Source organism: Gymnoscopelus microlampas (genome assembly GCF_963454915.1).
Source record: "Gymnoscopelus microlampas genome assembly, chromosome: 14".
In the NCBI taxonomy this organism is placed as follows: Eukaryota; Metazoa; Chordata; class Actinopteri; order Myctophiformes; family Myctophidae; genus Gymnoscopelus; species Gymnoscopelus microlampas.
Window position 1 is genome coordinate 13,405,494 of NC_139951.1, and position 25,096 is coordinate 13,430,589.

Sequence of the window (25,096 nt, forward strand, 5' to 3'; positions counted from 1 at the left end):
GACATCTGAAGATACTGTATTTACAGGGCAACAATTAATGTGTGAATAGACATGTTTACAGTCTAGCAGCAGTGAATGTAAGCGTGACTACAGTATACTGTACTATAAACAGTACGGCCAGTCGACAGACCTTGAACAGTGAGTCTCTGCTGATGGAGCATACTGTGCATACTGTATATTATTAACCCATTTTAGACCGGGAAAGTATCTGTGTCATTTTTTGATTTCTTTGGCTCTTCAAAAATAGCAGATATACATGCTCATAGCGCGGCACTATCTTTGTAGATCTGCTATTTTTTGATAAATCGTGGAAAATGTGTGCAAAGCTTTGAATATGTATTTTTTTAAAGCGAACATTTGTAACTCAAATCTTTTCCTCTGGGGATTCTACAAATGTCTTCTAAATCCCAACAGTGAAACACTGAAAATCGTATGTTGCTATAATATCAGTGGTGATCAAAAATTTTCATGTCAAGGACCACCCAAAATTATGTATTTGGCCGCGGACCCCCATCTAAAAATATTTAGTTCCAGGGACCCCCAGACCAAAGATTTGAGTTAAAAATGTATATATATATATTCAAAGATTTGCATACATTTTCACGATTCTTTTTATATATATATATTTTCTTTATATATATATAGCAGATATACAAGCTCATAGCACTGCACCGAGTGCCGCGCTATGAGCTTGTAGATCTGCTATTTTTGAATAGCCAAAGAAATCTAAAATGGCACAGATGCGTTCCCGGATTGAATGGGTTAATCAACAAATATGTTTCTCTTTCTCTGTCACGCACACACACACACACACACACACACACACACACACACACACACACACACACACTCTCCTCTGTGCTCATTCGTTCATCGCCGCTTCTAATTACCTCCTGCGATGAATCATTTTTTTTTATTTCAAAGCTCGCCGGCTCCAAAGCACCGCATTAACTGATGTCGTTAAAGGAACCTTATTTAATGGCAACTTGTTTCTCAAGCAACGGAAAAGAACAGAACTTCTTTTTTGGTGGTTAAAAAGGTTGCAGAAAGGGGTGGAGAAATCTCACTCCTTCCATTAGTAGAGGAAAAAATGGTTTCTAGCCATCAGGAACTAAATGATATGTGGTGATGTACCGCAGACTTGTGTTTACGTTTTAGACCTAAGTGGTAATAAGTTGAGAGGGTAGACCACCAGCCCCTAACCCCGATGAACAACTGACTCTGGAAGTAATTTAGCTGAGAATTCAGCTGTGATCCACAGTCACCTGAAGAGAGCACAGGAGCAAAGTGGAAACCTTGACCCTTCCATAACCTGAAACCTTCCACAAACCTGTGAAGTTCTGTGATGTTTTTTTTTTAAATGTTTTCATTACAACCACAACCACCCCTGAAGGGGGAAGTACGTCGTCAAAAAATAACTCGAACCACAAGCTTGTAGATATGCTCTTTTGTATAAGTTCTGAATTCTAGGTTCCCAGAACTCTGGTTTAGTAGCACCTCCTGTGCAGGGCCAAAAATGAGTGCGGGCTATACTGGCGATACATACCGATGTCTTTTCTCCCGAAAGGAAGGTGATATAACTTTTTTTAAATTGCGTTGTTCCAAGCTTCGGATGGGTGGTCTCAGAACTTTTCCTCGGAACCCTCCAGAATGTCCTGACTCACTGAACTATAGCTCGGAAAGCCTGTCCGAACCCTGACGTTGGAAGGTTCTGGGGACCTTATCTGAAACCCAGCCGTAGTGTATGTATGGAAACAAATCCAGAACCATAGCATGGCACGGTTCACTTAGATCTTGTGGTCAAAAAGAGCCGTATGACAGTCTGTGGCTTTGTAAGAGAGAACTTTGTTAGGCCCATCACTCTCAAACCGGTTGCTGGGCTGCCGAGTACGAAGCCCATTAAACGGGAGGGCTGTCGACGGTGACATTATTTTGCAGCATTTAATTTAGTTGGGAGAATGGGAGACAGAACATTTGCACCCTGCAGCCTTTATCAACGTCTGTGGAAATGAGACCCGCTTCAGTGTTAAATAGAGTGTCTCCGAGGCGCAGGTGAAGTCATTTCCCTAGATTGCCTCTGTTTCGCCATCTCCCGGCATTGTGCTAATCCATATCTCATGATTGCTAAAAACTAAAATGGCTCTCTGACCATAACTTGCTCAAATGTTACTCACGCGAGCCCGTTGCATATATATAAATAAATGAATGCATGAATAAATATTGAAATGCAATTTTTTTGTTTGATCAGAGCAGGAATCGGGAAGTACTTCTTGGACAGTGATACTTATAGAGTCGAAATACTAATACGAAATACTAAAACTGGACACCATGGAGTGATTTAAAATCAATTAGACAAAAATCTACACAAAAGGGACATGACAAAAAAAAACAAGAAACAATGGGTTAACAGAAACGTAAGGCAGGATATTCAATAGGAGACGATGTATCTGCTGCCCACAACGTTTAGGTCAGTTTAGAGACCCTGGTACCTCTCCTACTGCCACATTAACCCATTAAACTGAGGCGATTCTTTAAAAAAATCTAAATCCTAACAGTTTTTTGAAAAAAATATAAAAAAATATTTTTTCATGATTTTTCAAAAATAGCAGATCTACAAGCTCATGAGCTTGTATATCTGCTATTTTTGAATAGCCAAAGAAATCTAAAGTGACACAGATGCGTTCCAGGTCTTAATGGCTTAACCCTGGCCTCCCTAATTTGGCCACATTCGCCCCAAATGACAAACGTTTTCATTTTTATTTTCTTCAAAAATAATACAAAATTGCAGATCTACGAGTTTGTAGATGTTTTGCTCTTGTATTATTGATGTGTGTGCTCCTTGTGTATTGCACTAGCTTGTACAGTAGATCTTTTCTCTTTTTTTATTATTGATTTTTTTTGTATTGATTTATGTGCTCTTTGTGTGTTTTGTTGATTGCTTAATAACAGTGGTTCTCAAAGTGGGGTACCGGCGACCCCCAGGGGTCCTTGAGGGGGTTCCGGGGGGTCCCCAGCAAAATGTGTTAATATAGCATAAAAATCCTTTTAACCACTTAAACTCTATATACATAGGCTGTTCGAAAATAGACGAATTATAAGCTCAAAACGCATCGTGATGTAACATGTTGTGAACTTGTAGATCTGCAATTTTCAAAAGCTCTTGAAAAAAATTGACACAAACACAAATCTTGTAGGCCTATGGGGTTCCCTGACATAAAGTATTTTCCGGTGGGTGTCCGCGATCATATACATATTAATTTGGGGGGCCGTTGACCTGGAAAAAGTTAAGAGAACCAGTGCTTTTCAAGGCCCTTTTAAAAGCCATTAATAGGGGTGGTAGACTGTAGTGGTGCTGTACATGTGTTGCTTGCATTTTGGAAACAGACCAGAAGACGCTCCAGGCAGAGCTCCTGTGATTTACAGCAGCCTTTCTCACCTGCTCACTTTGTCTCTACCCATTTGTGTGTGTGTGTGTGTGTGTGTGTGTGTGTGTGTGTGTGTGTGTGTGTGTGTACTTGTATTACTATGCCTGTGAGAGCCAAATATCCCCACTAGTATAGTAGAATTTTAGAAATAGACATTGTGTGAGGACCAGGAGTTAGTTAGGCATTTAGAGGTTAGATTTAGGTGTTAAGATTAGAGTTATGTCTGATTTATACGTAGTTGGTTTCTAGTGTGGCACACTGCAAATAACCCTATTAGAGTTAGGGGTCAAAAATGACAAAACATGGCATTCATAAAATCGGCTAAAACATTGATGTCCTCACAAGTATATTAATACAAATGTGTGTGTGTGTGTGTGTGTGTGTGTGTGTGTGTGTGTGTGTGTGTGTGTGTGTGTGTGTGTGTGTGTGTGTGTGTGTGTGTGTGTGTGTGCGTGTGTAATGTGTATGAGTGCTGTCTATAACCCCCCGAGGCGTTATCACTCTATCTCTCTAGCTTAACATTACCGTGGAGTGTTGTTTGCTTGCTCTCATGTGCCACTACCTTGTGTAACCTCAAATGCCATCTTACAGTGGAACAGCCTGAAGCCTAATTCATACATGGTCATGCAAAAAATAACCAATTTCACATGTGTTGCATTGCTTTTTTTTTTTTCACCCTCATGCTTTCCTTCCATCCTCACGACATGTCATCAGTCATTTCACAGACGAAGGATTACACAGTAAAAATCCTCATTTAACTCAGAGAGTTTACAATTGAACCAAATGGTAAGATTGCCTTTGGTTCCATTTGTACACTCTGGGAGTTACTAATGGATAAATTAACACTGAGGATTACTACATTACATGGTGAATGAAAGTCATGCTAGATAGATGGATACCTTTATTGATCCTGCGGGGGAATTTCAGTCGCCCAGAGGCAGCACAGCAGTTAAGAGTTACAGAGTTACAATGACTGTAATTTCCTGTCATATACAGTATACAGCAATACAAGGCAAGAAAAACGATAAGAAGCACCGTCAATACAGAACAACAGCATACAATAGTGTGTATACCTATACAACTATCCTGCACTATGCAGAAAAGGTACAACACAAGGTAACAGTGTCCTCACCGCATTCCAAGCCAGAACAAATACAGTGTCCATTACAATCAGTGCAATGCCAATCAAGTAAATTGTCCATTTGAATCAGTGCAGTTTGAAAGAAAGGGGTCAGTGTTCACAATGCAATCAGTACAGTGACCCACCATACTGTTCTCTCCTATAAATAAACACAACAATTATAGCTAAAGGAAGGCGATGGTGAGGTATGAGTAAACCTCATAGAATCTATTAAAACAAGGACTTAAACTTGCTTAAATTAAACCAATAGCATCCACTACTGAAGCATGCAGCCAATTTTTTATTTATTTTAAATCGAACCTTTATGACTGCCAGTAACGGCATATGCTAAGAGAAAGTTGCACTTCTGAAAGTGTGTGTGTGTGTGTGTGTGTGTGTGTGTGTGTGTGTGTGTGTGTGTGTGTGTGTGTGTGTGTGTGTGTGTGTGTGTGTGTGTGTGTGTGTGTGTGTGTGTGTGTGTGTGTGTGTGTGTGTGTGTGTGTGTGTGTGTGTGTGTGTGTGTGTGCACTCATGTACTTTTGTTCTTGTCGGGGAGCTAAATGTTCTGTACAAGCACAGAAAGATGAGTGAAATACTGCAAAGTAAGGACTTTTCTGCTGGTTGTTATTTTAAGGTTAGAAGGGCTAAGGTTGGGTTGTGTTTAGGGCCTTTAAAATGTGCTTGCGTGTGCACATTATCCGTGTGTGTGTGTGTGTGTGTGTGTGTGTGTGTGTGTGTGTGTGTGTGTGTGTGTGTGTGTGTGTGTGTGTGTGTGTGTGTGTGTGTTGTTTTCACATCTCTGCCTTCACTCTCTCTCTCTCTGCCTTTAGACGAACGGTTGGTGTGTGAGCGCACGCTGAAGTACTTCCAGGGCATTGCTGGCAGGAAGTGGGTGGTGAGCTTCCAGTGTGAGTTTTGGTTTCCCTTTGTACTCAACTGATATGATGGAATTGGGTCAAAAAATATTCTTTTAAAACTGCAACAGGAGTGGAGTTTTTTAACCCATTAAGACCTGAGGCCGATTCTAAAAATGTCTTCTAAATCCGTCGTCTAAATCCTAAGTTTTCTGAAAAACGTATATTGCTATATCAGTCGTTCCTAAACTTTTTCATGTCAAGGACATGTGCATTTGACCCCCAAAATATTTCGTTACAGGGACCCGCAGAGGCAAAGATTTGAGTAAAAAATGTTTGCTTTAGAAAATATATATATTCAAAGATTTGCACAAAATCTCATGATTTTTGAATGGCCAAAGAATAAAGTATGGTCAAAATGATTGTGACACTATATTAAGCCATTCTCTTTGCCCCCCCCCCCTATAGAGATTATAGTGCTATATAGATTTAGATAGAGGGAGAAAGAGAGAGATAGATAGATAGAAAATGACACAGATGTTTTCCTGGATTGAATGGGTTAAATCTCTTCACATAATACGAAACTAAGTTGCGTACTCTTGGCAGCGTTCGTGCTTTTGACAATAAACGTTCCGTTTCCTCCCCACAGGGATTGCGGAGTGCTTCAGACAAGGGGAACTCTTAGACGAGGTACGTAACGTTCACCAGTTGTTCCTTGAATCGGAGCAGCGAGGCTTTCCTGTCACACCCGTGCTTTGGTGCCGATTTTACAGTCAAGGCGACGTTGTGAAGTCCTCTATGATTTACTCTGAAGCCGCATGCATTATTTGTGGTCCAATTGTAGCAGTCCCTGGATCTGCTTTTTATTCATGTATATGAATAAGTCCTCATTTTGAAAGCTCACCTTCCAGACTATTTTTTTACTTACTATTTTTGCCCGTAATTTCACGCCACTATGGCTACCCAGGGCAGCGGGTCGATTTTCACAGAGGTGACGCAAACGCAAAGTGAAAGCGAGCGCAGCAACGTCTCAGAGCATTAGGGCCGGGCGATATGACTTCAAATCAATATCACGTTTATTTCAAACAACTGCAAAATGAAAACATGAATAAATAAATACTGGAAGGGGGCTTTGAGCTTTTGGTCAGAACCTAGACAGCTTGCATACAGCACAACTCTTACCTGGTTGCCTGGTTGATGTAAAAAAGAAAGGGAAAAAAACAGAGATGAATATAGAATCCATACTTTACATAACTGTATTATCATTGTGCTCTTTAACAGCTTGACTTGTAGATGGAGAATGCAACAAAGATTAGATTAGCCTTTAGCCTAAAACACGATTTGGTTACTGAACACATTATTACGGCATATTTGTTTTTACCCTGAATACATGTGAAACCTCCTTCAATTACACTACCGTGAAAACCCAAAACAAAGCAGCTAGCAGGATGATGCAGGACGATTAAACATTAAGATCTATAGAGATACTACACCTTTATGGGTAGATTGTTAATTCAATGGCGAGTGTAACGGACCCTTACAGGTTCATGTGGTTCCATTTCGTACTTGAATTAACACTCAGGTGTTCAGTGTAGTGTCCTACAGAGTGTTGGGTGTGTTTTCTCCACAGAGTCCCTATGAGGTGCGAGGGGACGTGGTGAATGGCCCCAGCCACCAGGGTCCCATGAAGGCCCGGACCGCAGAGGAAAGCAAAGTGAGTCCCAGAAACGATCCATTGTAACCCTACCAAATACATTTGAGCCCGATCATAAGCTACAGTATAACATAATAGAAAGCAAACAATATTATGATGCATTGCATTGACAGCCTGACTGATGATGATTAACAAATAAACTGCATTGCTGTGCTGCTGTCTGATTTGTACTGACTGTTAGCAGTAGAATTTTCTACAAATGTTCTACTTGCTAACTGGGATTTTTTTTTTACAACGTTGCCACTGGACCGTTTAGCACCAAATTCCATGTGCGTGTCAAATCTTCCATTGAGAAATTTAGACCCTAGTGCAAGGTTTTTCAGGCCAGGGACCCCTTAGCCGAGAGAGAAATGAAGCAGGGAACCCCACTACATATTGTATGACAAGATTAAACCTTTTCATAGATTTCATACACTTGTTTGTCATCAGTGATTCATGTTAATGTGTATTTTCAGACATTTAACAGCACGTCGCAGCGCGACTTGTTGTGAGCTTGTAGATCTGTTATTTTCGGCTAATGTTCACCCAGAATAGGGATGCTGGGGGTTCAAGTGGTTAAAGTAAAAAAAAAAGGTTCCTATCACTCAAAAGATTTGGTCCAGGACCCCCCAGCGGTCCCGGACCCCCTGTTGAAGACCCTGGGATCTCCCCCTGCCTAAACAGGCCTTATGCCTTAACTAAGCAGTAGACATTTGAGATCCTGGGTGGTCACAGCAGTGACAACACACAGAAATGTTCGTGGGGAGGAATCAATTGGCATAACGACTAAATTGGGAAGAAAAAGCGGTATAAAAATGTTATCTTACGGAATACAGCTTTAAGCGTTGTGAGTAGTTGTGAGTTCCTATGTTTGACACCTAACACCATCGTACGACGGATAAATAAATTAAGCATTAGAAGAGGCGAAATGTCATGTCTACAGTATCTTTTGAAAAGTGTCTGCGAAGGGGTTATTTTAGGCCTATTTAAGAGTGGTGGTAGGGGGCCATCACAGCATGGCACCTTAATGGATTTAGATATTTAGTTGCGCGCGGCACACACACACACACACACACACACACACACGCACACACACACACACACACACACACACACACACACACACACACACACACACACACACACACACACACACACACACACACACACACACACACACACACACACACATGCAACGAGTGGGTCACCAGAATGTTGATGCCTAGGGGATGTGTGCAAGCATGAGTACGAGATGTGTGTCATCCGTGCATCGTTAACTCACATGTACATGTGTACACTTGTACTTACAGTGTGTCTGAGAGAGAGATTCTGTTAACCCATTAAGACCTGAGACTGAATCTACAAATGTGTTCTAAAAAAAGAAAAACAGTTTTCTGAAAAAAAACGTATGTTTCTATTCGGTTCTTAAGTCTGACGTAATTTTGTAGTCCGACGTCACGTCCGGGTCCAAAAGGCACCAGCGCCGTCCACTCTTCATTGTAAACAACATGTTGGAACCCGTAAATCTTTTTACAATAACCTCCTTTTTCAGAAATGAACCATTGAGGGTTAATAAGGGTCTTAATGCTAATATCATAGAAGTACTAAGTATTTATTTATTATTATGATTTAACATTATTATTATTAACATTAAAACACTTGGACCCGGAAGTTATTCTAGCGGGGCGCAACGTCACGTCTTAACAATCGAATATCAAGTGGTTCTCAAACTTTTTCATGTGAAGGACCCCCAAAATAATATGTATTTGGCCGCGGACCCCATCCCAAAATATGTTGTTCCAGGGACCCCGCAGAAGCAGAAATTCTAAAATGACAATTAAAACCGAGATGCTTTCTCGGTTTTAATTGGTTAAAGAAAGAGAGAGAAAGAAATAAGGAAAGGGAAAGAAAGAAAAGGCGAGCATCCACTTGGATGTGGCTGGCGTGGCATGTGTTATCACTCAGTGGGTTATACCCCGGCTAGCGGCCATTAGGTGTTGTCTAAATTAAAAATCTGTAACAGAGACACTCCATCGTCAGGCACAAGCCCGCTGTACAAACCTGAGTGTTCATTTAACTCGGGCTTGGACCCTACGGGTCCATTTTGTACACTCTCAGAGTTAAGTGAACGGCTCAGGATCTTTGCAGTGTACCTCTGGCTAACCGTGTGCTTATGGATGGACAAAGAGATGTGTTGCTCCTCTTTCAGTAGCTCACGCACATTGATCTTCCACAAGCATCCACCTGACAGTGGATGGGAGGCTTTGATACGAAGCACTGATTTAGCCGGAGGAAAGCTGAGAGGCAGACAGTGTATTAGAAACAGACAGTAGGAAAGCTGAGAGGCAGACAGTGTAGGAGAGAAAAGCAGTAGGAAAGCTGAGAGGGAGACAGTATAGGAGAGACGGGCGGTAGGAAAGCTGAGAGGGACAGACGGTATAATGGCAAGTACATGAGGAAGATTCTTGTGGGATTAGATTCTAGATCTTGTTTTTAGTTCAAGAGGCAGAAATCATCTGCAGACCCCCAAACCCCTCTGTTGGTTTCAGAAATGAACATAGTGCTTGATGTACCCTTTTGCAGATAATTAGTGCCTTTACGGCCTTTTTAACCCCAAATTCTAGAAAGTGTCCATAGCGTAGCGAACGTTTTCTGCTGTCATTTCACATGGCATTGAAGTTGTTCCACTGTTACGGTCGTCTGGGAAACTGTTTCACGTTTGTTCTGTTCCATACACATTTTGTGCTCCTCACTGACCACTGAAAATATCCAGATCCTAATATCACACTGTACTAACATTTATCCATTTATTTTACTTTTCAGTTAATTCCTGTTTTATTGCGTTTTTCCCCCTAGTTGCTCATGAAGGGCTACAAGATCTGCTTCCAGGGCCCTTTCACAGACATGACCACAGGTATATATAACGTTTCTTATAATAGACTTCCTTTCTTTCTTTCTTTTTAACTTCATTTTTATTTGCAGACTTTAATTTACAGTTACAGTGCAAGGGGTACAGTATGTCTCACATTCAATCATCATTATCCATTGTTGTTGGTGATGTCGTCCTGTTGGGTTCTCTATTCAGTCCATTTCTCCCATTTTTCAATGAATAGATCTTGCAATCTTAAGGTGTGAGTTAGTTTCTCCATTACACACATCTCATCCACAATGAGATGTTTGTCACTGCTCATGAATCGGAGAATCTGCTTGCTACCATAGCCTTGTAATTTCTTTCTTACTAGCAGGCATCAGGCGCAAACAAATCAGTCGGCTCCATATATGGCCACAAAAGGGGGCACCCCAGATGGACTAGGGCTTGTATTCAGGGCAGTTTCCGCTCTACATGAACACACAAGTGAGCTTGTTGAGTCACCTTTGGTTCGTTCTCACAGCACCTTACGAATCACGTTAAGACTTTGATTCCATCTAACAAACGGCCCCATAGCAACGCCGTGGGCATGTTTCCTATTCTTGGATGCTTTCTCTCTCTCCCTGTCGTGAGGCTCCGGAGCTGTGTGAAAGTGGAGCTGACAGCAGCGCTGCTTTGCCACAGGGAGAAACTGGCTCCTTGTTGCAGCCGGGCGGCATGCATGCCATTGCCCACCATCGTCAGTGTTGCCAGATTTTGCAGGAGAAACGAGCAGGCCAGGTCTATGAAAAACATCCCAAAAGAAGAAGCGACAAAAGGTGTTTGTGTTCGTTCGCTATTTGAAAATAGCAGATCTACAAGCTCACAACGCGCCGCAATGTAGATCTGCTATAAGAATCTTGAATTTTTAAGTAATGTGTATTTTTAATTATTTTTGAAACATTTCAACAACACAAATGAAAATGTTTGAGAACCAATGGTTTAAACAACATTAGGAAGCAAGTCCAAATAAGCCAAATAAATTGACTATGACGAAGCCAAGTGGAAAGAAGGGACAGGGTGGGTTTGGGTGGTCCCACTGTATACCTAGTAAAACCCGTGGTCAGGAAAGAGAATGACAGTATCGCCGCTGTTGGGCAAAAACCTTGTATCTCCATATTTCAACTTTTAAGGGGTAAATTGATGCCCTTATTGTCATACAAGTAGTGCGCAAAAGTAGTGGAAAAGGCTGATCTAGAAGCTCACAATGTGTCGCATTGTGAGCTTGTACTGTAGGTGTGTTTTTTTTTTATCTTTTCCCCCCAATGAAAAGGCAAACAGGCTGAACAAACACACCAAAAGGTGATGATATCCTGAAAGCCCCCTCATCTCCCACACACAGGTTGCACCTCTGTCTGCTCTGAGACAACCCTTTGGTCTGATTTACCGTTCTCCTTTTCCTTTTTGTTTTGACTACTGCTGTGCACCTCGATAGATCCACCATCGATCCAGCCGTCTGGATTTGAGGAGAGAAGTGAAACGAGGCGAATGAAAAGACGGACAGATAAAGTTGCAGGGATTTATTTCTTATTTTCTTCGGGTGACCAATGTGAAAAATAGCTTCCCGCCTACGCATTTTGTTTCAAACTGTGGTGGAAAGTAACTAAGAACATTTACTCAAGTACTGTGCTTTGTATTTTTTACTCCACTACATCTCGGAGGCAAATATACTTTTTACTCACAGTTATTTGAAACCTTTAGTATAAGTCACTTTGTAGATTTTGTTTATTATTATAAAACCAATAAAGCCATATTTTATACTTTGACTATTTAAACGTAGCAGATCTAATAAGCCCGCAACGTGCTGTGATGCAACACATTGTGAGCTTGTAGATCTGCTATTGAAGTTTGACAAATATATGTCATTTAGATGTGTTACTTAAGCCATTAAGACCGGCAACGCATCTGTGTCATTTTAAGATTTCTTTGGCTATTCAAAAAATAGCAGATATGCAAGCTCACAGCGCGGCACCAAGTGCTATGAGCTTGTAGATCTGCTATCTTTTGAGAAATCATGGAAAATGTGTGCAAGCCTTTCAATATATATATATATTTTTAAAGCGAACATTTTTAACTCAAATCTTTGCTTCTGGGGGGTCCCTGGAACAACTTATTATGAGATGGGGGTCTGCTGCCAAATACATATCATTTTGGGGGCCCTTGACATGAAAAGGTTTGAGAACCACTGATATAGCAAGTTTTTTCAAAAAAATGTTAGGATTTAGAAGACATTTGTAGAATCCCCAGAAGCAAAGATTTGAGTTACAAATGTTCGCTTAAAAATATATGTATTCAAAGATTTGCACACATTTTCATGATTTTTCAAAAAAAATTACAGATCTACAAGCTCATAGCACGGCACTCGGTGTAGCGCTACGAGCTTGTATATCTGCTATTTTTGAACAGCCGAAGTATAAGATAATGGTTCAAGTGGTTAAAATCTAAAATGACAGATGCTTTCCCGGTCTTAATGGGTTAAAGTATATTTCGATGCCAATACTTTTGTACTTTTACTCAAGTCAAATTTTGAATGCCGGCCTTTATACTTCTTAAATCTTGAGTAGTAGTAGTTCCACCACTGGCTTCAACACCTGTCATTTTGGGTGAAGAGGACAGTGACGGGTAATAGCGGCGCGTGGGTGGATTGTGCATAGATGTAAAGGTCCTTTTGGCTTCACCATACAGAGTCATTTTGTAATGAAGCCTCTTGTTTTCACAGTGGTTGCTATGGAGTCGGCACGCCGGCTGGAAGTTTATTTTGAGAGCAGGAAACTTGACGACATGTTCTAGTCGTCATCCAAAGTGAAGCCTTGAAATCTCCTGCTTGTTAATGTCACTGAGTGTAATCAGTGGATGAATGTTGTACATTTTACTCCACTACAATGTTATGTGACTAGTGACTTAGTTATTCACCAGAAATAATCAAACATTATCGGAAACAGCTGATATAGAAAATCACAACGCGGCGCGTGAATCGGCTAGCGAGACGCATGATGAAATGAATAACCCATAATATATCACCACTCACTTAAAAGAAATGATCTTTTTTTTTTTTAAGTGAGCTTCCATCACTGTGATGACCACTGTTGTTTTTGAGCACCGAGCGGTGCAAATATGCAAGTGTCACAGCAAAGTGTCTGAATACTTATCTTTGCAGGACGTGCTGTGATTGGCTAGTGAGACACATGATGAAATTAACTTAAAAAACTTCGCTCATAAATAGCACTCCTCATAAATAGCACGACTCACATCACACTGGGTGTGATTTATTTATTTTTACTCAAATGTGTGCTTCTGAGTGTCCCTGGAACAAAATATTTTGAGATGGTGGGTCCGCGGCCAAATACATATCATTTTGGGGCTCCTTGACATGACAAAGTTTGAGAACCACTGATATTATAGCAACATAAGTGTTTCAGAAAACTGTTAGGATTTAGAAGACATTTGTAGAATCCCCAGAAGGAAAGATTTGAGTTACAAATGATTGCTTTAAAAACATATATATTCAAAGTTTTGCACATATTTTCACGATTTTTCAAAAATAGCAGATCTGCAAGCTCGTAGTGAACTTGTATATCTGCTATTTTTAAATAGCCAAAGAAATCTAAAAATCTAAAAAACAATCTGAGTACTTCCTCCACCACTTCTTGTAGTTAGCCAAACTGAAGCCTTGAAATCTCTCCCTGCTTTTTTTTTACTATACGTCACCGAGCGTAATGACAGTAAATTGTGGTTTGCATCCGGCCTGCCTGGGTACTTATCCTGCAGGTAAAGAGCAGTTCTATTTCCTTTCCCTACCCAGATAACTCCCCTGTTGATCAGCCTGCACTCTATTCACTAAATTCAGCCAACGTGGATGGAGTGAATAGGTAGACATGGTGAGTCAATGTCTCGAGGGGTTGCATTTTATTTTTTTAAACCTGCGAGCTGCGGCGTATTGTATTTTTCGCCCCCCTTGCCTCTTCCCGGGGCTCTCAAAGTGCTCCTTAACCCATTAACACCGCGAAAGCATCTGTGTGTAATTTGTTTGATTATTTTGGGTATTCAAAAATAGCAGATATACTATGAGCTTGTATATCTGCTATTTTTGAAAAACCTTGAAAATGTGTGCAAATCTTTGAATATATATATATATATATATATTTTTTTTTTAAAGCAAACATTTGTAACTCAAATCTTTGCTTCTGGGGAATTCTACAAATATAAATCCTAACAGTTTACAATATGAGTGGTTCTCAAACTTTTCCATGTCGAGGACCCCCCAAAATTATGTATTTGGCCACGGACCCCCATCTCAAAATATGTTGTTCCAGGGACCCCCCAGAAGCACAGATCGGAGTTAAAAATGTTCGTCTCAAAACCTATATTCAAAGTTTTGCACAAAGTTTCCACGATTTTTCAAACCCGTCATCTTAAAAATGACACACAGATGCGTTCCCGGTCTTAGAGGGTTAACTATATGCCTGGCTGTCCGCCGGATCAATGGAGGCTGGCTAATGGGCCCGGCGTCTGCTGCCAGCCAGCGTGAATCGTTTCAGAGCTTTCCTTCACGTTGAGCAAAACGCGAGGAGGAGAAGGAGGATGTAGTCTGCTAAGCCTGCTATCTTTATCCCCAACGAGATTGCCGTCATCAATTATTTAGCCGTTCCGTGTATGTTGATGATGGTATTATATGCGATAGAGGGGCTTATCTGTAACGTACACGGTAGGGCTATGTTTGATGTATTCCCCCAGCAAGGAATCTTATGTACAAGATGAGAGAAAGTAGAAAAGCATGGTGACATTTTCATTTGATGCCATTGTGGTGAATCTTGTTTGATGTTTTGATCATCATACAGTAGTGGAAATGGCGTTCTTCTTGATCCCTTTGTTCCTGATCTGACGAGGAGACGGAACTGATGCAAGGCGAGAACGTTCGGCAAAAGTAGCTGATCTACAACTTGTGGAGCTTGTAGATTGGCTATTTTCTGCACTGGGTTAGAGACTTGGTGTAGGGTTGTAACAGTTAATCGAACTAATCAATTTAATTGATTATAAAAAAGTTGATACTCGCTAATGAAATGAAATAGTCTATACCTATTTTTATCGTGTCATTATAGGTGAAAAGATTCCAAAAATGTCAAACAATTTCAAAAATTGTGAAGATAGCTGATCGACGAGCTCACAATGCGACACGTTGTGAGATTGTAGATAAGCTATTTTCACAATTTTCAACAATGACATTGTTGTGCGACAAAATATAAAATAACACGAGAGAGATTAATCGATTCGTTTACATATAAAATGTAAAAAAAAAAAAAAAAAAGCGCTTCTCCATTATTTAATGAATTGAAAACATAATCAATATAATAATCGCTAAGAAAAGAATCGATAGTTGCAGCCCTGATTTGGTATAGACAGAAAAAAAGGAGGGGCTAAGTACAGACCCCTGGGGGACCCCGGTCAACTAAGTAATGTATAGGATTTAATGGGTTAATGATCAACGGACTGCAAAGTCTTGGTTCAGCCTTTACATGAAACACTTCACCTCACAGTGATATTCAGAGAGAAATACTTCAACTTTTCACCCCTCCGCCTCGTTTACATCTGTAGATTATATCGACGCTGTTTTTCCTCTTCCAGTTTGCTTTGATTGATGGAGTGACATACCTTGTTGGGCAGAAAAAAATGTCCATTCAAAACATCTCCATTTTCCAACTTTTTGTGTTTTTTCTACAAGTTAACAATGCGTTGCATTGCAGAGCATTGGGAACTTGTAGAGCTCCTATTTTTGCTAATGTTTTTTTTTTTTTTTTACAAAATACTGTATAAAAGAGAGAAAAAAAGAAAAATATAGTCAAAGTGGGTAAGTGTATTTGTGGGTTTTATAAATAACAGACCTTGTGACTAAATAATAACTACATTGAAACCATGGGACCACAGGTTATTTTTTCCCCCATTTCCTGAAAATGTACAGTTCTGGACATACAATGTTTCCACTTGACAGCGACGACATATTGATTGAATGTGTTGGAGACGTGCATTGATGTGTTCTCCTGATCCTTTGATCAATGGATCACATCCTGAGATCGGTCCATGATCCATGTCTATTCAGGGAAACGGGAGAAGGGCAGGACATCTGTCAGGTGAAAGCTATTCAAAAGGGTTTCAACAGCTGTCACATAAAAGGCTTAATACACGTGTGCATGTGTGTGTGTGTGTGTGTGTGTGTGTGTGTGTGTGTGTGTGTGTGTGTGTGCGTGTGCTTGTATCGCTATACTTGTGAGGGCCAAATATCCCCATATAGTAGAATTTGAGAAATAATAGACATTGTGAGGACACTATTGTCCTCGTCCTTACAAGAGAAATGGTTGTAGTTTTATGGTTAAAACACGTTTTTTTTTTTTGTTATGAGTTACATCAGGGGTCTTCAACCTTTTTAGGCCAAGGACCCCCTAGCTGAGAGAGAGATGAAGCAGGGACCCCCTCTATATTGTATAAATTTGTGTTTTAGATTCAACTTTTTTGTTTACGTTTACTGTTCTTTTTTCTCTCTACACCTATACCTCTTTGCCAAAAATAGCCGATCTACAACGCCTCGCAGCGCGAGGCGTTGTGAGCTTGTAGATCTGCTATTTTTGGCTAAAGTTCTCAGAAAAGGGATGCTAGGGTTCAAGTGGTTAAGGTAAAAAAAATATATATCACACAAAGATTTGGCGGACCCCCTGTAGTTACTCTGAGGACCCCCTAGGGGTCCCGGACCCCCTGTTGAAGACCCCTGAGTTACATTATTAGGAGAAGATTCAGGCTTGGGATTATGCCCGATTTATACATGCAGTAGTTGCGTGCCAGTGTCGCACACTGGACATGGCAGATCTACAAGCTCACAACATGTTGCAAACACCGTTGCGCAACTAAGTATAACGCAGGCTTTAGAGTTTACTGTAGGTTAAAATGCATTTATAAAATGTTGATGTCCTCACAAGCAGTGGTGTAAAGTAATAAGTACATGTACTTAAGTGCAATTTTGAGGTATTTTTGCTTTCTTCAGTATTTCAAATGTTCAATACTTTTTCTTCTACTCCACTACATCTCAGAGGAAAATATTGTACTTTTACTCCACTTCTACTTGTAACATCTACACTGCAGTATTGATACTTTTACTTAAGTAAAACATGTGAGTACTTCTTCCATCACTGCTCACACGTATAGTAATGCACACCATCGTGTGTGTGTGTGTGTGTGTGTGTGTGTGTGTGTGTGTGTGTGTGTGTGTGTGTGTGTGTGTGTGTGTGTGTGTGTGTGTGTGTGTGTGTGTGTGTGTGTGTGTGTGTGTGTGTGTGTGTGTGTGTGTGTGTGTGTGTGTGTGTGTGTGTGTGTGTGTGTGTGTGTGTGTTTCAGATCAGTTGGAGTGGATGGTGGAGCACTGTGGAGCATCGGTGGTGAAAGACCCTCTCAACTTGAACTGTGACAAGGTAAAGCTTCATTCACTGGTTCTCAAAGTGTGGTCCATGGATCCCTAGGGGTCTTTCAGGGGGTCCCCAGCTAAATGATTGATTGTTGCCAAATGGACCCTTATAGACCTGTAACTCAGAGAGTGAGAAGCCATTATTCTTGCATTAAAAAAAAAAAAAAAAAAACAGAACAAATTGCTCCTCAGAGCACATTTTCCGCCAGACCGGATAGTAGAAGTCAATCTTAGCCAATCAGGATGAAATATGAAAAATCGGATATGTCTGTCTTGTCAACATGACTATAGAGATAGTGTGTACCGATTTGCGGGATGTTTGGACAAAATCTGTAGGAGTAATAGCAAAATAATTGTTTAGCAAAAATCGGCCTCCTGGTGGCGCTGCGTTCATGATTTGAGGCACCTTGTTCAAAACGTGCCACACTTTATATGCTAATCTTAGCCAATCTGGATGGAATATGAAAAATTGGACAGATCCGTCTTGATCACATGACTACTGTGTACAGATTCACGTGATGTTTGAACAAAATGTGTAGGAGTAATATCGGCACCCTGGTGGCGCTATAACTGGCCAATGTGAAAACTTTGGGGCAGAGGTTCTGCTCTGGCTTCCAGGGAGTGTGTGTGCACAGTTTAACACCGATCGGGTCAATGGTGCCGGAGATTAGCTGTACACAGACGGACGAACACACACACAAGGACGGACAGACAGGGGCGAAATCATAGTCTCGGCCACACCTTCGGCCTGCCGGAGACAAAAAGTTAAACATAGTTTGAAATGACCAAACCTGCCTACCAATGATGTTACCGTTTTGGCAGATTCCTGAAATGTCCACAGCCCTACTGAGTCGCAGACCGAGTACACATAATGAGCATTAAGTGAGGACCAATTATTTAAAGATGTAAAAGAAAATGTGTTAAGTGCTTTTTTTAACCCATTAAGACGGGGAACGCATCTGTGCCATTTTAGATTTCTTTGGCTATTCAAAAATAGCAGATATACAAGCTCATAGCGCCCGCGCTACAAGCTTGTAGATCTGCTATTTTTGAAAAATCGGGAGAATTTGTGCAAATCTTTGAATATATATATATATTTTTTTTAAAGCAAACATTTGTAACTCAAATCTTTGCTTCTCGGGGGTCCCTGGAACGAAATATTTTGAGATGGGGGTCCGCGGCCAAATGCATATCATTTTGGGGGTCCTTCACATGAAAAAGTTTGAGAACCACTGATATACCAACACACGTTGTTTTTTTCAAAAAACTGTTAGGATTTAAAAGACATTTTGTAGAATCGGCCTCAGGTCCTAATGGGTTAAGATGTCTTTCATTGTGTGATGCAAGTCAGGTCTGACCTCAAAGGGAACCAGTACAGTTCAGCTTTACATGACAGTGTGATGAATAAATTGTCAGTGTCAGCGATGTCTTTTCCAGACAGTCAAGCTAGGTGTAATGTGTGATTACCGTCTTGTCTCCTCACAGACACTCCATCAGCTGGTCATTGTGCAGTCAGAGCAGTGGGCCGGATGCAGCCGTGAGTAATACCGGAACATGTCTTTGTCTCTATAGTCTTGCGTAGCCAGACGATGGAAGATTGAACAGGCTTGTGTAGCAGAGTGGCTCATCAGACTTTGCCTGATGACCAAAAGCCTAATATATCCCCCTACCTGGCCAAGGTAGGGGGATATATTAGGCGTTACACTTGGACAACGGAGAAGACCAACACTAACAAACATATGCCTGCTGCTTTGAAAACCAATCTTGATACCGTCCCAAAATGCAGGACCGCCCTACAGTCTTTGCATTGGTTCTGTGATGCTGTCATTTCCTTAAATCTCTGAATTACGTCACCAGACGTATCAGTAGGCGGAGATCTCTGATCGTCTGGCTACATGAGACTGTTGTCCACACACACACACACACACACACACACACACACACACACACACACTTGAATTACTATCCAGGTGGGGACATCAAAAGCAATTTTCCATTATAAGCTGCCTTTTTTCTTTTTTAAATGCCTAATCCTAAACCTGACCCCAAGCCGAATCTTTTACTAAGTGTAGCTTTAGCCCTAAAAATCCATTTCGCCCAAGGGGACCAGAAGAATATCCCCATAAGTCATGTTTGTCTGCTGGTTCGACTATCCTTGAGAGAGGACCCACGTGGATAGTAACACAAGTAACACACACACACACACACACACACACACACACACTCACAAACTTCCTAAATGCATGGAACGGACTGTGAACTCTAGCAGCAGCTGGGGCAGCTGTCTGGTTATATAATAGATGCAGTGTATTGCCCGTGGTGGGGGGTGGTGTGGGGGGGTGAGGGTTTTCCAGTGGGATAGACCTCGAGTGGGTCAAGTGAGGACAAGGCGCGATATGCGCTTGTTTTTCTATTGCGGCACTCGTGAGGACGTGAGGTCCGTAAGAACAGTTTTATGAAAAGTGGTAAGAGTCCAGCCTTATGCCGTGTTCAAACTGGCAGCTACAAAGATACCGTCTGCCATTCATTTTCAATGGAAGCCATACAGCGACATAAAGACACAAAGCTTACGTCTGACATTTGTATCTGCTACACAAACTACAACGGCTACAAAATAATAAAGTTGAGCTGGCTTCGACTTCAGACACAAAGCTACAGAGCGACAGATTTCGTCTCTGTCGGGTGGAAACCTCATATGTCCCAGAATTGTTACTTTTCAGGATTCAAATTCAAAAATGGCAAAAGTAGCAGATGTACAAGCTCGAAACATGTCGCTCTCTCTCTCTCTCCCTTTCATTCTCCGTCATTTGCACTGCAACAATCACAGTGTGTTCTCAGTGTGTCAAATTCTCTTGTTCCTCTTGCCTTCTCCTTCTCAGCCGTGTGCCACTTGGCTCACAAGGGCCTAAAGAAAACATCTGATCCCATGGTGCGTCATATTTCGTCCTGTTGGGAAAAGTGTGTTCTGCTTTTTTTAGAATCGATTTGAAATGGGGGGGGGGGGGGGGGTATATATTCCAGCGTTGCAGCCATTTTACAACAGAACAATAACTCGAGTGAGTGGCAGGTAAATGTCCTCTGTTTCGTGTGTGTGTGTGTGTGTGTGTGTGTGTGTGTGTGTGTGCGTGCCACATAAGCAGGGGGGTTGACTAAGTACGCGGTCTACAGGACTACAGCCAAATATATGCAGCCAAATACCCCTGCTGTTTTCATTAGGTCCATCAAGCCATATCTGCCTATACTTTTATTTTGAAGGCAGATTGGAGAGAATACTCTGCTTTGTATTACTCAATTCAACACATTTTAAAACTTTATCAGTGCCATATTTTGCACAGTTTAAATCCATGATCACACTCCATTGTCTGTTTGTAATTGTTTTTTTTATCTACATAGTTTTTCTCTTTAATATATTTTAGTATCTGGCTGCTTGTAATAGTTAGTGTTTTTATGTGTCTTCCTGTCTGTGTTTTTCTCATTGATTGATTGATTGATTGAATTCTTTATTAGTCAAAAATGTTAACGGCATGTGGTACACCAAGACATTTAGGCTAAAATGACACAAAAAGGTCCTGGTGACTTCACCAACAAATACAAATAGCTATATTTACAGAGGAGAAAAAGGGAAAGCGGGGGCAGTGTATGACCCCTCATTTCAAGGGGATTTAATCTCTATCTCCACATGCAGTGTTCTGACAGATGCTTTTCTAGGCCAGTTTTCATTGATGTTTGATGTTGTTTTTAGATTGTTCGCTCGACATCACTGTAAAAGAGGGTAACCTCAGTGCCTCTCTCTCGAGCATATAAAGGTTTGAAATGAAATGATTTCTTCAATGAGGACAGACAGTAGGGCGAGGGCGTCAACCACATAATCTCAAAGTCCCTATTGGTTTGAGTCTGACTGGAGTTCTGTTGTTGCATGTCTTTACCCCTCTCTCTACCCTAACTTTCCTGTCTTTCTAAATAAAGTACACAAAAACAGAGGCAGACCAGAGAGTGAAGCCACAGGAGTCAGAATGCTCTGGTGGGATTTATGTGGGCGCCGGGCGACATCGTCCAAATAGAAAATCCATCTTTTCATCACCCCCCCGCCCACTTCGCCCTATCGCCAGTAGTTGCCGGCTCTCATAGACATATAATGCACTTCCGGAAAATTCTATCCTGAATCGCCCGATGTTAAAACGCACCGTTACACTACCTCTGGGCACGAGCTACAGGTTAAGATTACAACATTTAGGCGGGTTTATTGAATCCATGGAGTCAATATGGACGAAGGGTCCTAAAGTATCGTAATTCAAGAAAGAGTTTGTGATGACAGAACGGAGAAATGGCAGGAAAAGTGAGACGGGTCTTCTGCAGAGAGAGTGAAGGCAGCTAGACAGCAGAGAGAGGGAGAAATGGCCAAGAGAATTGTCAAGAGTAGAGAGAGAGAGAGAGAGAGATGTTGAGAAACTGAGAGGGAAAGAGAGAGAGAGAGAGAGCATGTCAAAATGAGTTGGCCACAGAACAGAGTGGCTGCCATGTACATGTAGAGCGGGAAGGTGGCGGTTTGAGAAAGGGAGAGGAAAGCTGAGGGAACCTGAAATCCCCCCTCTCTCTCTCTGTCTATATCTCACATACTTTGTCTCTGTCTCTGTCTCTCTCTGGGTTCTCTCTCTCTCTGTTCTCTCTATGTCTCTCTCTCTCGCTACCCTGATTTGCACTGCTGCATATTTCATGTGGCCTTTCTCCCCTGCCACCTCCCGAGGCTGATACAGCTCAGGTAATCAAGTAGGCCCTCTGCGCCGCTGCTGCGCTCTCCCAACGCTCTCCTGTTCCATCCATCTGCATCTCCCACTCCTCCTCTCTGTCCACCCCTCTCTCTCTCTTTCTGTCACTTCTTTTTCTTCCTCCCTCCCTCCAAGAGATAGATATTCCCTCAACCTATAATCACTCCTTGGTACATAATCGTCGCTGTCCTGTCAGGCAGAAACCTTGTATCTCCATATTTCAACTTCTTTTACTTTAATTTGAATGCCCTACTTTGTCGTACAAGAGTGTCTCGCTAAAGGAGCGAAGGGTACAGAGAGAGAGAGCTTGTAGATCTATATTTTTTGGGGTTTTTTTCAGTGTTGGGAGATCTGCTCACCGTGATGTGGTCAGCTTGTCCGACAAAAGTGCAGTTTGTCTGTGTCAGCCGGTATCCACCCAGACGTCATGGATGGAAACGTTCTGGTCCTGGCTGCACACACCTGTAGTTTTTGTTGCCATGGAAAGAGATGCTTCATCCCTTCTAGGGCTGCAACCAGCCATGATTTTCTTATCGATTATATTCTCTCGATTTTACATTTTAGATGAATCGAATAATTGAGAAACATGCTATTTTAAATATATATGCAGTATATTGTATTACTATTGTATTGTACTACAAAAATAGTCAAAATAGCTGATCTACAAGCTCACAATTTGTCCAGATGTGGCTATTTTTTTAAGCTTTCGCCTATCAACTGTTGCACCCCTAATCCCTTCGACTTCTCTGGTCTTTCTGCAGCTCTCCGCAGTCGTTCCACGGTGGTGACTCGGTCTTGGCTGCTGGACAGCGTGGCCACCTACACCCTCCAGGACCACCTAAAGTACAAGCTATGAATCAAGGAACACGACGTCCCACTGGACTGCCACTGTCTTCTTGTCATGGCATTTGTCCTTTTATAATATGGTAGATTATGATCGACCATATCAGTGGTTAATTTCAAGGACCCCCATAGCTCTGAGGCTGGACTCACACAGCCTCAGAGTGAAGCATGCGTCCGCCCCATACACACCCATTAATTTCCCCCCTCCCCCCCAAATGAATGGGTGTGTATGGGGCGGACGCATGCTTCACGCGACTGTTTGAGTCCAGAGACTGTACAAATGGAACCAAATGGACCCGTAAGGTTCCATTTGGTTCCATTTGTACACTATCAGAGTTAAAGACCTGTAAGGGTCCATTTGAAACCCCCTGAGGGTCCCTGGACCCCACTTTGAGAACCACTTATTATGCTCTGGAGCACAAAGCCAGACAGTTATGCACATGGAGTTGAATGTACAGTTAATGTGTTGTTTTGTGTTTGTGTAGAATTGACAGTAGAGACTAGGAAACAGTTAATCAAACCAATTATACAAAATTATCGATTTTAATAAAATAATCGGTTTTGAAACGAAACAGTTTATTGTCTCCGCCAGGCTGAAAGGCATGGCGAGAGAGTATGTTTTACCCCCTGTCCGTCCGTCCGTGTCCGTGTCCGTGTCCGTGTGTGTGTGTGTGTCCGTCCATCCGTCCGTCCGTCCGTGTGTCATTCTGTCATTTTGTGTACAGCTAATCTCCGGCACCGTTGGCTTGATCGCAGCCAAACTGTGCACACACACTCCCTGGATGCCAGAGCAGAACCTCTGCCCCACATTTTTCACATAGGCCTGTTATAGCGCCACCAGGAGGCCGCTTTGTGCAAAACATATTTTTTGAATGTACTCCTACAGATTTTTCCCAAAAATCATGCAAATCGGTACACAGTATCTCTATAGTCATTAAACAAAACCAGTCTTTCAGATTTTTCATATTTTATCTCGATTGGCTAAAAATGGCTTCCAAAGTTTGTAGAAGTGCTCCGTTTTGAACAAAATGCCTCAAATCATGAACACAGCATGCAATTTCCATGATATTTTGCAAGCACATTCCCATTAGGCCGAGGAAGAAATGCCACTTGAACATTTTCAAATCTTGTGGCGCTATAACAGGCCCATTTGTGTTTTTACCTATAACTGCACCGATCTGTGTGAAACTCTGTATGCGCACTCCCTAGAGGTCAAGGAAAAACCTTTGCCCTGCATTTTTCACTTTTCACTTTTCACTGCCTTTTATAGCACCACCAGGAGGCCGACTTATGTAAAACATATTTATTTATATTACTCTTTCCGATTTTATCCAAATTTCACGCAAATCAGTACACATTTTTTTTCTTTTTTTATCCCACGATTTTGTAACCCTTATTCTTCACCCGGTGCCAATTTTCTAAGTGATCCTGGGCACTACACTCCCCTCACCAGCCTAGGGAGGCCAGGGCCGAGCTCATGCCTCCTTCAATGCATGAGAGCCAACTGACCTTCTTGTCACCTGACAGGAGGGAGTTTCCCTGGTTGGACGTAGCGCGTGGAAGGAACACGTTATTCCAACCAGTTCCCTTCCCCTCCATCAGGCGCCCCGGCTGTCTTGGGGGAGGAGTTTAGTGACCAGGATTACTACATGTTTTTGTGAGGGTATCAACTACCCTGAGAGACACGGGGAGAACATGCAAACTCCACACAGAGTGGGCCCTTTCGCCAACCCCACCTAGGGTATGGGCGCTGATGACGCGGAGGAGGAGACACGCCCCCAGCGCCCACAGCGTCCCCAGCGGGAATTGAACCCAGGACCTTCTAGCTGTGAGCAAATCAGTACACATGATCTCTATAGTCATGTGATCAAGCCGGATCTGTTTCATTTTTCATATTCCATCCTGATTGGCTAAGATTCTAAAGTTTGCAGTAGTGGCTTGTTTTGAACAAAATGCCGCAAAGCATGAACGCAGCGTCTGATTGCGGTCAAACTTTGCACGCACATTCACACTATGTTGAGGAACAAATGCCACCCTTTT

At 41.8% G+C, this 25,096-nt stretch overlaps 1 protein-coding gene across 2 annotated transcripts in view; it reads left to right on the plus strand.

Annotated features, from left to right (window-relative positions):
- LOC311060950 (uncharacterized protein) overlaps positions 1-23,252 on the plus strand; it is a 53,411-nt gene extending 30,159 nt beyond the window's left edge. For both annotated transcript variants that reach the window (XM_084079365.1, XM_084079366.1), the window contains exons 19-25: positions 5,376-5,453; positions 6,049-6,089; positions 7,030-7,113; positions 9,949-10,006; positions 17,381-17,454; positions 18,933-18,984; positions 22,975-23,252. In XM_084079365.1, the coding sequence (XP_083935491.1) occupies positions 5,376-5,453; positions 6,049-6,089; positions 7,030-7,113; positions 9,949-10,006; positions 17,381-17,454; positions 18,933-18,984; positions 22,975-23,069 (482 nt within the window). In that variant the 3' untranslated portion in view covers positions 23,070-23,252. The remainder of the gene's footprint in view (positions 1-5,375; positions 5,454-6,048; positions 6,090-7,029; positions 7,114-9,948; positions 10,007-17,380; positions 17,455-18,932; positions 18,985-22,974) is intronic.
- Positions 23,253-25,096: the final 1,844 nt, after the last annotated feature.